This window comes from Gossypium arboreum, chromosome 7 (assembly GCF_025698485.1).
Source record: "Gossypium arboreum isolate Shixiya-1 chromosome 7, ASM2569848v2, whole genome shotgun sequence".
Lineage (NCBI taxonomy): Eukaryota > Viridiplantae > Streptophyta > Magnoliopsida > Malvales > Malvaceae > Gossypium > Gossypium arboreum.
This window is the reverse complement of record NC_069076.1, coordinates 14,905,442-14,923,429: the sequence shown is the minus strand read 5'-3', so window position 1 is coordinate 14,923,429 and position 17,988 is coordinate 14,905,442. Positions and strand designations below refer to the sequence as shown.

Sequence of the window (17,988 nt, the reverse complement as noted above, 5' to 3'; positions counted from 1 at the left end):
ATAATAATAATAATTTTATAAATATATCTAATAATAAAAATTTCAAATATCAATAATACAAGAAATAATAATAATTTTCATAAAATTTTCAAACATACATACAAGTAATATTTTTCTAATAATAATAATTTTATCTCATAATACTAATTAAAATTTCATAAAATTTAAAATATCCGTAATAATAAATACAAGAAAATTTTCTAGTGGTAATTTAATAAAATAAATTTTTTTCTAAACGATAATATTTAAAACTTCCTAATTATTCAGGTTTTCTTCTATTCGAATCCCAGACTCAAAACCCAACTCTTCTAGGCCCCAAATTCAGGATGTTACAACTCTACCCTCCTTAAAAAATTTCGTCCTCGAAATTTCAAACTATCAACTAACCGTATTACTCAAGTCAAACCACTATGCTTTCTTGTGCACTCGATTAAAAATAATTCTTAGTACGACCCGAACATCTAATTACCAAATAAAGAAACCTTTATCGCACGCATACAACTCGTAACATATATTTAAATAAAACTAACTTGGCAATCCCGAGCTCGATGCTCCTTGGACCCACATCTACGACATGCTCCTGTCTTCCTATGGCATTCACCGAATGACGTCTGTTGTAGTCTTTGCAGATTGGATAGTTTGGTCGTGCCTTAACATGTTTCACGTAAGCGAGGCTTGGTTTTCGAGAACTAGAATCCTTCCTTTTCTTACACTCCAAGCACCCCGCTTGAAGCGCTTCCCTAATTTCCTTAATTTTGTATCCAATACTTCCTCTACCACTTTCCTTACTAACTCGGCCATTGCCTCAAGACCAAGCTCGAGTTACCGCTACCAAGTTGGCGGACTTTTCTTATCCTCGAATCCATATCAATACTCTACATTACCAAGACACATATCAATTAACTACAAAGATCTCAAAAATTTTACTATTTATTCACATGTCTTATGCAGAGATAGTATTTTCAAGTTTCTATTTTCACAGAATCATAGCCTAGCTATAGTCTCGGTATTCTAGAGTTTTTAGGGTTGCCCTAGTTATAATGTAATGATATGGTCTCGATTCTATCTACAATAATATCTTAATACAAGTGTAATATGAGGAATGTAAATACTTACAGACTTGGTGTGGGGATTCATGTGCGCTACTTCGATCATCCATAAAACCCATGTTCTTGTTTACTGAAAAAAAAGATTTGATTTGAAAACACTTTTATTTTAAAACTATTGATTTAACCCCGTTTAACAAATAGAAAAACTTGAACATTTTCGAAAAACTTACCATTTCCAAAAATACCCTTTTTAGGCCCAAGTTTTTGAAAAGATTTTCGGACCCGATCCACAGCCGAGTTGTTGCAACCTAGGCTCTGATACCACTAAATGTAACACCCCAAACCCGGCCTAGACGTTATGACCGGATCTGATGCGCCACATCGAAGCGTTCAAAACATTCCGTATTACTTAGGTGGAAAACTTCGTTGGTGTTGTAGAAGACACTTTTAAAAGTAGGTTAAGGTGAATGGAAGTCATGCACCGGTAGGAAACCAGAAGAAGAGGAGGTGAGTCATCGGACGCTTAAGTACCAAGCTCCTTCGGATCCAATCCTAGACATGCACACCGCTATTGCCACACTCCAACATCTCGTATAATTTTGAGAAAACCGTTTGATTATGACCATCTTAAGAAAATGATTAAGGTTGCAAAACGTTTGCTTAAAAATATTTATTTTTCTTGGGAAAACATTTACTTTGCGGAAACTTTGCGCGTCATCGTGATTCTTTTTAAAAAAACAAGTAGATTTTAGAAAACGAACCCTAGTGCTAACCAGTTTAATAATTCCCCAAAATAAAATCAATTAAAAAGAGCGGCCTTATTACAACTTTAAGCATAATAAAAATAATCCAAAATAAACGCTAAACTTATTTAAAGTCGGCAATCACTCTTCATGGCCACTCTGAATCCCGCCCAGCTCCAAGTCCACCAATTCTAGGGCTCACCTGCAAGGATGGAAGAGGAAGGGGGTGAGTTTGGGAAAACTCAGTGTATACAGAAACCCATCCAAAGCCCAAATCAGCTCGAGCCCATTGGGCCTAAGCCCTATTCAGATAACAGATACATGTGGTCAAGCCCTTTTCGAATACTGATAGCAAGGCCTTAGCCCTTTTTACATAACAAGTGTGGCCCATAGCCCCGTTCAAGAACATGAATATCAATGAAATAATGAATGCAAGCCCATCTGGGAGACTACTCAACCCACCAACCGCTACACCGCCTGCATACCAGCCCTACACACCTTGTGGGAATATCTCAACCCACCCCCCTACACACACACAGTTGCAAAGAACGCCGCTCAAATTTCGATCATTGAGGCAAAGTCTCGAGACGTGGATGAACCACTTTCAGACTTCCTCCATTAATACCCCAATCCCATGCAACAGATATTAATAAATGCATATCATGCAAAATACAGTAGTAATCAATCAAGCGTTCACCAACTTAAAACCCTAGGGGTATATCGGTAATTTTGCTCTTTAGGGTAATTTGGTAATTTTGCTCTTTAGGGTAATTTCGTGATCTACGCCATCGCAAGCTAATTCAGTAATTTTATCAGTTTTATGCAATTTGATTCCACCATCTACCTAATGAGCTAATTTGCCCATCTCTTACCCATATTGGTCCGTAAGCCCATTGGGCCCAGTTTTGGCCCATCGAGCCCCTTTTTCCGAAATACGCTAAAACATCATGCGAACGTGCTTACCACCTTGCGGTTCCAGATCTAACAATTACTCTATGACTTGAGAGCATTCACATACTTACATGACCATGAAATGCCGGAATTTCGACATTTCGGCTTTTGCCGAATTGAACTAAAGAAGGGTGTTCGGTACACACATTTAGCGATAATCGCCATCGAGATCTCTTCGATAACCTACAATCGATTAGCATAGTTCTTATTTACAAACCATAATCACTAAACCCCAAAACTTACTTATCCATGATCGAACCATATCCCTAAAAGCCTTGAAACCTTACCTTTTGCCAAAATCGATAGCTAGCTCCGAATCTGATTGCTCCAATGAACCACGCCTTTAATTCAATGCTTAAGAAGACTCTAGTCACCGAAAGAAAACATTAGTTACAATCCCTTAAGGCCATATGCCCAAATCGACAGCCTCCCTAGATTTTAGGGATTTCGGCTTTTTCGAAGTTGTAAAATAAGACTAGATCTGAAGTGATGAGCACTTACCACTTGTTCCTCTTTGATTTCTACGCAGATCTGATGCAGATTTATCCTCTAAATGATGGTAGAGCTCGAATCTAGAAGATCTAAAGTTTCGGCTATAAGTCCCTAAATCTATGGTATTTCGGCTTTTTAGGTGATGAAGAAGATGATGGTTTGAGGCTATAACCTTGGAGTAACGATGCCAACAGATATTAAGGGTTTAGAGAAGATGAATGTTGATCACAAGGAACAAAAATACTGAAGGATTTGGCTTTGGAGAAATCGGCACAAGTAGTGAGTTTTCAGGATTTCGGCCTTTTAATGGCGATTGGTGATGAAGGTTTAATGGAAGGTGGGATCGACAAAGAAGGTGAATAAGATGGTCAGAAGGTTTTGGCTAGAAGGAGAAGCATAAAGGAAGAGAAAACATGGAAGAAAAGAGAAGAAGAAAATTCGGCACAATGAGAATAGACTTGTGTTTTCGGCTTTTGTGAGAATTCAGAAAAGATGAAAGAAAGCTTTCAGGTGGCTAACCCTAATTCTCCAAGATAGAAAAGAAAAGAACCTAACCCTAATATTAAATTAGAGCAATCGGCCCATCTCCCTAAGGCCCTTGTCGAAATTTACTTGTGTGATCACATGCCTAGTACATGCCTAAAAATTAAAAGAAAAACAATATGCCTACCTTACAACTTGAACCTGGACCTCCAATTCCTTCCCAGCGCCACTTTTTAGGAACTTAGTGGCGTCACCTTGCCACTTTACCAAGGCCTTATTTGTGTCATAACTTACGCAGTTCTTCTTAAAAGCCCACTTAACCAAATCTCCTATTCACTTAAAAATCCCACCTTGATATTTTACCGTGTTTAGCTTAGTCTTGGGCCTTCTAAAGGTCCACTAACACATTTAAACATAATTCCAATATTTAGAACATGAAAATTTCAAGATTTACTAAAATCACAAAACCCAAAAAAATCCCGAAAATCAAGGCATTACAACTAATATTTTTTTCCTTTCCGATAATAATAATAATTTTATAAATATATCTAATAATAAAATTTCAAATATCAATAATACAAGTAAATAATAATAATTTTCATAAAATTTTCAAACATACATACAATAATATTTTTCTAATAATAATAATTTTATCTCATAATACTAATTAAAATTTCATAAAAATTTAAAATATCCGTAATAATAAATACAGTAAAAATTTTCTAGTGGTAATTTAATAAAATAAATTTTTTTCCGAAACGATAATATTTAAAACTTCCTAATTATTCAGGTTTTCTTCTATTCGAATCCCAGACTCAAAACCCAACTCTTCTAGGCCCCAAATTCAGGATGTTACATGTAAAGCATAAAATTTACACTAATGATTGTTTAATTGAAGCTTCCATGGAGTGGTTTACTAGCGACTAAGATACACCACTTGTTTGATTTATTCGGTGTTTGATATGCATGAAATTGATTGCCTAATTCTATTTAATTGAGGCTTCATTGATGACAATAAATTCAATTGAAGGTGTATGTATATGTATGTTAATTAATCGTCATTAAATCGGGTTTAATTGGCCATTATTAAAATATTTAAATTTAGGTTTTAAAACGAGTTTTTCGCTGAAATAGGAGCAGTGGTTTTCACACTGGTGTGTACCTGCCCATACGAGCGTATGAGGGGTTGCACACGGGTGTGTGGAGACTGAAGCTATCACCTACGGGCATGTTGGATTTCCACACGGGCATGTGCGATCGGTCTAAAAGTTTTTCATGACACGAACACGAGTATTTAACGACACACGGTCTGGGAGACATAGCATGTGGATTTTTGGGGGTTTGAATTTTTGTCTCCTTTAATTGGTATTATAATTTGTTTAAGTTACAATTTGATCTTGGAAATTGACTAGTCTAATTAGAGCCTTAGATGATAAGAAAACTTGGTAAAATTTTAGGATTAGTCTCGTAATAGGTAAAATTCGATAGGAACTCATTTAATTTATAATTCAGAATGGGTACTGATTGTTTGCATTTGCTACAATTCAGTCCTTAATAATAATACTTGAATTAGACATAGTAAATGAACTCAAGTTAAGCTGGAAATTTTTAGGCTTGTATAATTTGACTAAAAGAAGGTTGGTAAACACTTAGATCTAAAATCGAGTTAGTTTTACTATAGGTGGTAGAATGATAAAAAAGTATTTAGGTTAAATTACCTAGGAAAAGTTTAAAATTGGCTCATAATTTGCTTCTGCACTAATAAGTAACTAAGAATTAGATAAGATTAAGGTGTTATAAGGTCAGGGTGTGTCTTGGGTGGTCGTTAGCCAGAGAGTCACTTAAATGGCTAATGTAACGTTTCAAATTCGGGTCGTCCCAGTCGAGTTTGGGGTGTCACAACTTGGGGAACTTGGAAGCATGCGTCGCATCAGGATTGAGTATCAATCTATAAGACTCGAGATCATTGCTATGACAATGCCATGACTCGGGTTTTGGACTGAAGGGGCATGATCATTTCCATCATCTGGTCATATCGTCTGGGACATTGTCTAAATCAGGGTCACTAAAATCTTCACATTCGTGATCAGAATAATCATTATTATCGGATTCATCTTCATCAAGCTCACCAGTTTCAATAAAAACTAGGTGTATCTGTAATCCACCACTGTACTGATATGAACGTCCAACGTTGAGATTGATGTCAAAATCACGCACAGGCGACCTCCTATTGACGGACTCACTAGGAACCTTTGTACGCGGGTCTTTAACTACATATTATTGACTTACTAAGTTACATTTTCAACCGATTCCACATGCTAACCCAGCAAATAACTGAATCGGTTCAGTGTTCACCCTTTTTGGCAGGCAATACAATGCGACCATTGTCTCGATGTTGTTATCGTCTAAAAATTCCATCTTGGTAAATATGATAGGATTTGACGAAATTGGAAATTTGTAGAATAGTTTCGTCGTTCTCCATCCACAACACTGAGAATTTTTTTCACTGACCTTCTCTTTCATATCACCAACAGACACATTCCTATAGACTCTTATTCCTATATTCTAGCCAGTTTCAAAAATACAACCAATGGTTGTTTCTAAAATAACATCATCGGAATGAATTACTACAAAAAATTGGTTCACCATTTTTTTCTGAAACTGCAAAAAATACAACCAAATATCTTAGTACTAATCTTAACACTTAATACACTTTTAACACATAAATTACTACTAAAAAAAACTAATTTTACTAATAAAAACATTCTTAAAACTAACTAAATAAACTAACCTTTTATTTCTTCTTTTTTCTAGTGACCAGAGGAAGCTTCAGTTCTGTGTGCTTGAATATTTTACCTTCAGATATGTGGGGGGTTGAGGGACCAAACCAATCCCTTTTTATAATAATAAAAATAATATTTATACAACTTCTTTAAATCGAAAGCTGAAAAAAAATCTAATATAATTAATTTTATCAAGTATTGGAACCCAAACCGTGATCGAAGGGTCACATCGATGGATGCTCCACCTGACACATCAACTTTAAAAAATATTTTATTATAAAATATTAGGATGTCGCCTGACACATTGGCGGCCCCAATAAAAATATATTTTTTTTCTGTTTCAAACATATAAAATATAATGTATATTTGGGTGTCCAATACTAGTGCCGTCAATTGGTTAGGCGGCACCAAAATATATATATATTTTTTAAAGTGAGGTCATCAATGGTAGGGGAGAGAGGTATCGTCGATTGCTCAGACGACATTTGTTTTACACTATAGTGTTTGCCTAGATTGATAAATATTAAGGTCTATTTCAATATTTATTTAATTATTCTATATTATATGGATTAAAAAACTCTTATTTTACATATTTTCATTTCCATTTCAAAAGAATATTTTCAAAATATGTTTCCTTTAATTTTTTCCATTTTTAAGAAAACAAAAACATTGTATTCTCTAACATAAAAAGAGAGATTATGTTTTTGTAAATGAAGATGATGGATTTAATATCTTAGTGGCTGGTTGTGGAGTTTAAGGTCCCTTTCACCTATCACATGTCACCTTAATTTCTTGACTTAGCAGCAATTTCCTTTTTGGGTATGGATTGAGTTACTTTGAATTCTAATTATATAACATTCATATCTTTTTATTGTTTTATGTTTCAAAATTATGAAGTTGTGGAATTTATCTATTTTTAGATTGGAATTATTTATATATATGTATGTATATATATATTTTAAATTGTAGATTGAGTCCTGGCTCGATTAACATGTGCATTATTGTTAGTGTAAGAGGACTTGGGTTCGAGTGCACTGAAGCGCATTATCCTCCTATTTAAGGGTTGGGGAGGGGCTATAGTTAGTTCTAGGCATTATGTCAAAAGAGCAGATATTATCGTAACCTATAATGAAAATTTTCAAATAATATATATATTTCAAACTCAAAACTTCAAACTTTTTTTATATTTTTCAGATTCATTTTATGATGTATAATCTCATAATATGACATTCAATCAAGTGTGAAAGATTAGTTTAAGAATATATAAATATTAAAATTATACATAAATTTTGATTTTGTGTAATTTTATACATAAAATTATAGTTTGATCTAATTCTCATAAATTATTAACCCAATTATTGATATAGTATTATTTTATGTTTATATATTGCACACGCATATAATCTTTTTATCCAATATAAAAATAAATTGATGTATTTATTTCTTTAAATGTGTATGATTGAATTAAAATTAAAGTTTTATTTGTACTTTTGAACCAAAATCGAAGTTTTACATGTATAAAATGAACCAAATTAAAGTTCATATATCAAATTATACATTAAATTAAAATTCATGAATAGAATTGATTGGGATATAAGACAAGGGCAAAAGGAAAAAAATCAAAGAACCCTCTATGTAACACTCCAAAAATTATGGCGTTAGAATTAATAAAATTATTAGGAAATGAGCTTTAGTCTAAGTGGAACAGAGCTTAGTAATTCCTTAGTGAGCCAAGGTTTAAGTCTTTGTTTATTTCATTTTACCTCTTTTATTTTCAGCAATTAATGAACAAAACTAAGCTAGTATAAGTATTAAATGTGGTAGAAAATAACTAAGAATGATTTTAGTTTAATGCTAAGGCCTTAGCATATTTCCTCTTACACCAATGTTCAAATCATGGTTATACCCTTATATTTTTATTAAATTTCAGCAGAATGGGTAATTTGCTAAATCAACCCTCTAAAATTTGCCTTTAGTTGCCATTTGGTCCCTTTCCTAACCATAATAGGATTTTGGTTACCTTTTTTAACCCTATTTAGAATTTATTTTCTCTCTTCTTTAAATACATCTTTTATCTTTTATTTCTCACATTTTATTTTCATAAATTTTTATATTCTTTTACTATAAATTTATTGTTGAAATCCCGAACCCGAATTCGACCCCGCTCAATCCGTTCTTCGTATCATTTTAGTGTAACTTCGTCAAAATCAGTTTCTAACGTGCCAAGATCGATAAGAGTTCTTATATTTAATATTTTAAAACCCTATCATTCCAAAATAAATAACATTCTTGTCAATCTTTCAATTTATTTCAAATCTTTTACGAACTTTCCTGAAAACCTTGACAAATTTGGTAAATCTTGGAAATCGATATTAATTCATGCATCTTTGTCGATCAAAAGACCAGTTGTAGGTATCCCAAATCAGATTTGGGCGTAAAGATCGTCGCTTGAGACCCTGAAAGTCAGGTGTGTGTTCTTAAACAAGAAAATCGAGGCAAAATCCAACCTAGCCAAGACGACACGGCCTGCCACAAGGGAGTGTGGACCAGATGGCCATGTGGCATTAAAACCCTAGGATTTTCACTTCTCACAAGGCCTGAACCCTCCCACTCAACCGTGTCACCTCTGTAGCTTAATTTTTGTATTTTCTAACAAAGCCTCAGTTTGTTACACGACCTGGGTGTTGAAAAAACATGATAAAAAAACAAAGTGGAAAATACATTTAAGGAAAAAACCAGAGTTTTAAAATTTTTTTAAAACAAGATCTTGGTTGTAAATATCTAAAGTAATAAACACTTAACATAAATTGTACCTTTTCTATTAGTCTAGGATGAGCGCTTCAACCGAGTAATCTTCTTCGCTATCCTCAAGCTCACATCTGCCGAGTGCGAGCTCGTTTTGACTCAGAAAATTTTTCATAAAAATTACCAGTAAGGTAATTTCATAATTTCTCTAGACTTTTGGGTCAAGTTGTAAATTAGAAAAATATCTCTAGAAATTTTCTGAAATAATCTCTTCAGAGAATTTTCTCTCTACAAGTTTCTCTTGAATTCAAGTGTGTGTAAATAATAACCCAAAACTCTCTTTATTATTTTTTTTTCTCAATAATGGTAGAACACTACCACAATGAAGTAAATAACATATTAAAACACACCTACCCCCAATCAATTAAACAACCTTGAAAATAAAAAACCACTCACAAAACAGAGCCTATCCAAACACTAAACAAACCGAAATCCCCTAAAAAAGTATCTCTCTCTGATCAAAAGAAACAACAACCAAACATTGAAACACCATATAGACTCATACAACAACAAACCCATATTCTCAAACATTCTAAAAAAATAGACCCAACTCACCACCAAGCCTTAAACAAACATGGCCTACTCATTCCAGCAGTTGCTAGTGTTTCTGCCATTTCATTACTATTCAAATTAGCTATTGAAAACGATATCTTTCCAACACAGACAATTCTCCTTTCTAAGTCTGCAAATGTAGCTTGTTTCGACCATGATCTCCTTTTTTTTGTCCAAAATCTAGTTATAAACCACGCTCGAGCCCAATTCGACAATTAATGAACCTCCCTTCCAACCTATCTCAATAAAAATGTCCAACGCTGTAATGACCGCTCCTAATTCAATTGTATCAGCTTCACATGCGTAATAAGGACCCGAGAAAAATACTCTAACACTACCTTCCTCATCCCTCATCACGCCTCCACAGCCCGAAGCACCCTCAGAAGCAGTTCCACCAGCGTTAAATTTCAGCCACCCATGTGGAGGATAACACCAACCTCTTGAGCCAGATTTAGAAAGACTGCACTTATATGGACAAAACCACCATAATCTCTCTTGAATCATGTACTCGTCGAAAGCAGCTCCTACCCATAATAATGCCCTCATCTTGGAATGAAAGATCAGCGTAGCCATCGACAACACTTTATTTTTAAACACTATCCCATTCCTTGCAAGCCAAATAGACTAACAAGACGTCGCAATTGCAATCAGCCAAAGACTCTTGCAAGAACCAACAAACTTCACTTTGAAACATGACGAATAAAATTCTTCAAAGTTGTTCACCTCTTTCCATCTAACGTCCCACCAATTAAAAATCCTCCTCCAAAACCCAGCAATAAAATTACACTTAAAAAACAAATGGTCCGTCCTCTTCAGCTCCCTATTACACCAAGGACACACATTCAATATGGTTCGTATTTTCACCCCTCTCTTTATTAAGAAATCCTTCGTAGGAACTCTATCTATAGCAAGCAACCAAATAAAGTTACGCACCTTAGGAGGGACTTTTAATTTCCATATTCTATTAAAGACAAAAATGGAATCATCCCCATCTCCCTCAAGCAGTAGTTTAGATAATTGTTTCACCGAGAACTCACCTTTAATATCGTGCGCCCATAATAGCTGATCCTCCACCTCCGGAACCAAGACCTCGCAACTCACCTTTTTAATAAGATGAAAAAGAATCTCCAATTCTCGATCCAGCAGAGGTCATACAAATAACTCTTCCCATTTAACATTACACAAACCATTATTAAACGAGTAATAAAAAACTGAACCATTTTTTATTTTAGCTAAATAAAAAAGTCTAGGAAAATCCTGTTTTAAAGTACCATTACCACTTCATTTATCCACTCAAAACAACGTAGCCTTTCCATTCCCTATCTTCTAACTAAAATCTTTATCACCCATCCAAGTAACCACTCTTGCATCTAACGAATTCTCCACTATCCCTCTCCAAATCGTCTACATTTCTTTTGTTCGTACTAAATCGCCATTGTTTCATATCTGTGCCATACTTGGCTAAAATCACTTTTCTCCATAATGCCTTTCTATCAACCGCAATACGCCATCTTCATTTTGCTAACAGAGCTTTGTTTTTATCGCAAGATTAACCACTCTGGCTCCACCTTTTTCAGTTGGCCTGCATATTTGTTTCCAACTAACTTTCGCCATTTTCCGTTTTCCAACAAAGCTACCCCACAGGAAGCTTCTCCTTATTTTATCTATTTTTTAATAACTGACGCTGGTGCCTGAAAAAATGACATGAAGTAAATGGGCAAAGTCGATAATACTGCATTCATCAATACAATCCTAGCGCCCCACGAAATAGCTTTACACTTTCAACCCAACAATTTCTTTCTAAATCTCTCAACCACAACCTCTTAAGTAGCAACTTTCCTCGAATCCGCTCCTAACGGTAAACCCAAATAACAGATAGGCAACACCCCTATCTTGCATTTGCATAAAGCTGCTATGCGATACAAAAATTCCTCATTCACACCAAACCCCACAATGCATGATTTTTTGAAGTTTATACTCAAACCCAAAAATATCTCAAAACAACGAAGAATAGATTTCATATTTTCCACCACCCTTTCCTCAGCCTTTAAAAACAAGATCGTATCATCCGTAAATTGTAAATGCAAAACCATTTGATCTAGAATAACACCTTGAACACCTACAATAAGCCCTAACATCTCTACTTTTTCCAGCAACAAGTGTAGGACCTTCGTTACTAGAATAAAAAGGAATGGTGATATAGGATCTCTTTGACGTAACGCTTTGCGAAAATTAAATCCATTTGTAGACGATCCATTTACAAGGATAGCAGCTCTCACTATAGAAACACAATCCATCAACCATCCAATCTATCAATCCCCAAACCCCATCATTCGTAACACTAATTCTAAAAAATCGCAACGGACGTAATCGTACGCCTTGGAGAAATTTAGTTTGAAAATCAAGTTTCCCCCAATTCCTTTGATTTTCTTTATCGAATGTATCACTTCATTAGCAATTAGTATACCATCAAAAATTTGTCTCCCTCTAATAAAGGTGTATTGTGTCTCACTCACCAATTCTCCTATAACCACTCTTAATCTATGATAGAGGATTTTTGCAACAATTTTATAAAGAGAACTAACCAGACAGATTGGATGAAAATCAGCTATCTCACTCGAATTCTCCATTTTAGAAATTAAAGTAATAAACGAACTATTGATGGATCTTTCAAGCTTGCCAGACCTATAGAAATCTGACATCATTCTAAACAGATCCTCTTTAATGGTATTCCAATATTTCCTGAAAAAACACATGTTAAACCCATCCGGACCAGGAGCTTTCGATTCCTCACAACTCCAAACTGCCTCTCTAATCTCCTCTCTTGAAAAAGGTTCCTCCAGCTTCTCTACTTTAGTACCCTTTAATCTCTTAAAATTAAGCTCCATCTCCATCCTCTAATTTCTCAAAAGCCTCTTGAAATGATTTTTAAAAAATTCATACACTCTCTTTTTTAACTCTCTTGGTTCATTACACCAAAATTTCCCAATTTTCATTCTGTATATAGTCCTTCGCTTTGCTTTTATCTTAATAGCTTTATGGAAGAATGTTGTGTTCGCATCGCTTTCTTTCAACCACATCATTCTAGATTTCTGATGCCATAACGATTCTTTGAATTTCAATGCACCCCAAACATCCGAATTCAATCTTTTAAACTCCTCCATTTTACACTCACTCAGTCTTCTTTGTTCACTAAATTCATCTAATACCTTAATCCTCTCTTCACACTTTAAAATATTATCTTCCAACATATTACAATTGTTCTCGTTCCATTTTCTCAAGACCCCCTTAAGCTTTCTCAACTTTCTAGCAACCTGACCATTCAAACAGTCCATATTATTCCATTCCTTCTCTATCAAGCCTGCACATCCCTCTATCTTTAACCATTCATTGATAAACTTAAATGGCCTGGGACCCCAATCGATTTCAGCATCTGCTAACAAAATTGGAATGTGATCAGAAACTGATCTCTTTAAACCCAACTGCTGAATATCCTTAATCTTAATCAACCAATATTCTTCCAGCAAGAACCTATTGAGTCTGCTTTTTTTGTTATCCTGTCTGTACCATGTAAATTTCTTTCCCAACAAAGGCAACTCAATGAGATTATAGTTATTGATAAAATAATGAACTCTCTAGACCCTTTCTCTAATCCCAAACAGTTGTTCCTTTCACTTCTGCAACGTACCACATTAAAGTCTCCTCCCTCCCAGGGAGGAGAGTTTACAACAAAGCTTTTTTTATATAGAGAGAGTTTAGAGAGTTCAATTATGATTAAACTAAATCACTTTAATATTAAATTAATATAATATTTATCAAGATAAATATTAGATTATATTTAATATTAAATGTTATTAAATAATAGAATGTTTATCTTGTAGATAAACATTAAATTAAATTTAATATTAAGATAATTACTTCAATATTAAATTAATAAAATACTATTAAGATAAGTGTTAAATTAAATTTAATATTAAACTATTAAAATAATATTTTTTAAATAATTAATCTGAAATTAAATTCTCTAGTAGAGTCTCAGTAGGAGTGTAACTCTTCCACTGCTCAACCACCGACGACTAACCGCCACTGGCCATTAGGATGCCGCTGTCGCAACCACCGACACTGCCATGTCTAGTGATACAGATGCGACACCCTTACGGTACCCTGAGTCGGTTCAGTTGTTGTCAGTTCGATCTGAGTCAATGAGGACCCAACCTGTTCGGTCTTGTAACACCCCGAACCAGTGACCGTTACCGGAGTCGAACACGAGGTATTACCGGGCTTACTTCATTTATTTCCCCCTTTTTTTTTTGTTCTGTTCCAGGCAAGCTGGCTAACTGTATCGTAGTCGTTTTAAAAATCATATCTTGATTTATGAAACTCGAAATCCAATTCCGTAAATTTTCCCCGAAACTAGACTCATATATCTATATGGTAGAATTTTTGTAGAATTTTTGGTTGGGCAAATTAGTACAGTTTATTTGTTAAAATATCCCCTGTTACAAGGTTCGACTACACTGACCTCTGTACCTTACGATTTAAATATCTCCCTGTACAAAGCTTTGATGCCTATGCCGTTTGTTTCTAATAAAACTAGACTCGATATTGAATCTGTACATTTAAGGCACGTCTCTAATTATTTTGATAAAATTTACGGTGAATTTTCTAAGTCATGACAGGGGATCCAGAATTCGTCCGGGCCCTGTTCTGCAAGAAATTAAATATCTCCTAACATACAGCTCATATGGTCGTTTCGTTTCATCCATATCAAAATAGACTCATCAAGCTTCGATTACATAATTTATTCATTATTTAATTCCACTTCTACTATTTTTAGTGATTTTTCAATCTCACATCACTGCTGCTGTCAGCATCTGTTACTAAAGCAAACTATGCCTATTTCATGATCCTTCCATGATCTAACTAATAATTCATCATACATATCACAAATTATGACCACCTTATCAAAATTAAGATTTCTAAGACTCGTGAATAAGTGTTTTGGAACCAAATTCAACCGACCATATGGGCCATTTTCGCATGGCTAAAAGTTTACATACCAAAATTTCAACAAAACATAATAGCCTATACATGCCGAAATATTCTCTTAGTTCGACTAAGAAGACAATACCAAAAGGTTGCTAGCCGGTGTGATGACTTCGATGACGGTCCCGAGCACGCAAAAAGGACGAATTCAAGAAACCTAAAATAGGTGACAAGCAAACACCGAATGAGTATATAACTCAGTAAGTCATAAGCACTGCACTACCATCCAATAATAATAAAATTGTCACAAGAGGAAACAAATGATACGAGGCTAATTTCTCCATCCATACCGAACTATGTCATAGTTCCTTGGACCTTACGGTTAAATCTCATACCAATTCACCCAATGACATTTCATATACTATTCAATAGGATAATTGAGGCATTTCCATACATCATTTCATTTTCGCTACAATCATGCAAATAAATGAACTTTCATCTATTCCACGATACCTTATTTACGTGACTGCAATTGTAATCATCACATAGGTTCAAAACTTACCAAGCTCAACCCCGAGCATGAACATAGCACCTATTCGCCATGAACTCAAGGTACTTACTCTTTCCGCTGTCCATGATCAACTCGATAAAGTCACACCTTCCATGTAAATAATCGATCGAAGATATATATTGAGTTCGCACACATAGTGCTTAATAATCGATCATGCACACTTAGTGCCATGTGATTTAAGCTCGCACACATAGTGCCATATAATTTAAGCTCGCACACTTAGTGCCATACATTTCAAGCTTGCACACTTAGTGCCAATCTCGTCACCGTGCACACTTATTGCCCGCACACTTAGTGCCGAAACTAAACACTCTACACATTTCACTACCTTTTTACATTCAACAATGTCATTATTCCATACACATACATTTTTATATACATTTCGTTTTATTGAACATAATCGCATAGATATCATGCTCATTTAAATCGACATCAAACATATCCTTAATGACTTACCTTGTGTTGGGTAAAATAATTCCAAGTCGGCTACTCGATGACCTTCGTTTTCCCCTTGTTGGACGCCTCTCCTTTAGGATCTTGAGCTTAAACAATTAAATTAACTCATTCAACCACTTTGTAAAATATTTGTATCAAACATTAAAATTTCATTTCATAGGATACACATGGCAAATTATTATCCTTCTACCCCATGCTTTTGAACTATTTGGTTCACAACCATAGGCTATTACCCTATTGCCAACTATCCAAATCAAGGATAGTATCACAAGTGTGTACACCCATATGGCCGAATGTGCAAGATTAAATTCAACACCACCTATATGCTTAATTAGGTGGCCGAATATACCTTGTTAGACTCGACATTATACGTCACAAGAACTTTAATTTAAATTTGTCAATTGCTTGGCCAAGAACTCACAAGTGCCTTATCCATAACCCATTCGGCCTTACTACTTAAACTTAGCCTTTCATACACTTATCTCTATTTTTATAGGAGGCCGAATCCTTATGTGTTCCAATATCTAGCTTACTCAATTCAACACATCAAAACCACATCTAGGCCGACTTTGCTAGCACACAAGCCTTTGTCCGAATGTCCTTGACCTCTAGTCACCTAAAATTTCTTTGTTCTTTAAAATTCATCCAAGACCACATTCGGCACCTCCAACTAATAATTTAGATACTCTCAAGTTCATTCACAAGTACTATTATATATCACATTAGCATTAATCATTTTGCAACATGAATTCTATAGCATGGCCGAATACTCATGCACATACACACATAACAACAAGAACTCAATGACCCAAAAATCTCCTTTTATTAAACATTCAAACTCACTCATCTTCATGCTTCATTACGACAACATCAAAACACCAACCAAGAAAGACAACATCCATGGCTGAATATCATCTCCATCAAATAACAAAAGAAATCTAAACCATGGGCTAGGTAGGATTCAAACTAACAACTAAAACATGCATGAATCTCAAGGAATAACATCAAACATACCTCAATCTAGTTACAAGCATGGCCGAGCTTCTCCAAACCTCCCTTTCCCTCACTCACGGCAATTGTAAAAAAAATGAGAAAGGATGAACACTCCATCTTCCTTCACCTTTGTTTTCTTTATTTTATTTCACTAATATTATTTTATCTCAAATAATGTCATTCCTTATTTTAATATCCAATTAAACATATATATTTGCCCATCCACAACCATCTTGGCCGGCCACTAAAAAAAATTTGGGCAATTTGACATGCAAGTCCACCCTTGTGTTGACATGCACTAATAAGTCATTTAAAATTAGCCTATCATATTTCACTATGTCTCATATTGATCCCTATTTAATAATTTCTCATGCAATTGGCAAAATTAGGGAATGAAACTTCCACATATGCATGTACACACATAATAAGCATAGAATATAACAATTAATTATTTTTATAACTCGGTTTTGTGGTCCCGAAACCACTTTTCGACTAGGGTCATATTAGGGCTGTCACAGGTCTAGCCACTGGTTGGATGGTCGGCTCGATTTCACACACCAGGCCCGATTTGATCAGTTTTTGGGTTTTGGTCTCGATTTTAGGCTCCCGAGCCCAATTTACGAACTCAAGTTCAATTATCCATTGAGTCAATTGTCTGACTTGAAAATTAACTTCCAAAAATATCATATTAATTTTAATTGATTAATTTAATTTTACTTGATCAAGATTAATTTTTTCAAAAATCACTTAGGCTTTCCAAATTAATTTTTCAGGAAAATTCTTTAATCAAATTCTCTAGTTGAACAATTCTTACGACCACCTAATTTAATTCCACATCGAATAAATCGACTCAATTAAAGTATGCCTAAAGTTGTAGAATTTTCTTCTGATTCAAATACAGTCCGATCGAGCTTTTGTTGAGCTAGCGGAGAGACCAATCAGACATTTACAATTACACTCTAGTGATTGCAATTATGTCCAGAAGCATCGTTCCAATAATTCGCAATTACTTAATCATGGAGTTAGTCCACAAGAAGTACCATGATTGAAAACTCTTTATTGTATACTCTTTACGAAAGCAATTCATCCAACTGCTTTGTCCAATGACCTCGTCATGTGTGTGT

General features: G+C 34.7%; 1 protein-coding gene across 1 annotated transcript; it reads right to left on the bottom strand.

Annotated features, from left to right (window-relative positions):
• Positions 1-11,681: 11,681 nt before the first annotated feature.
• LOC108473488 (uncharacterized) lies at positions 11,682-12,752 on the bottom strand. The gene is made up of 2 exons (XM_017775072.1): positions 12,444-12,752; positions 11,682-12,167 (listed from the first exon to the last, which is right to left on the bottom strand). The coding sequence occupies exons 1-2, from the start codon at positions 12,750-12,752 to the stop codon at positions 11,682-11,684; spliced, it is 795 nt and encodes a 264-aa protein (XP_017630561.1).
• Between the last annotated feature and the right edge of the window lie 5,236 nt (positions 12,753-17,988).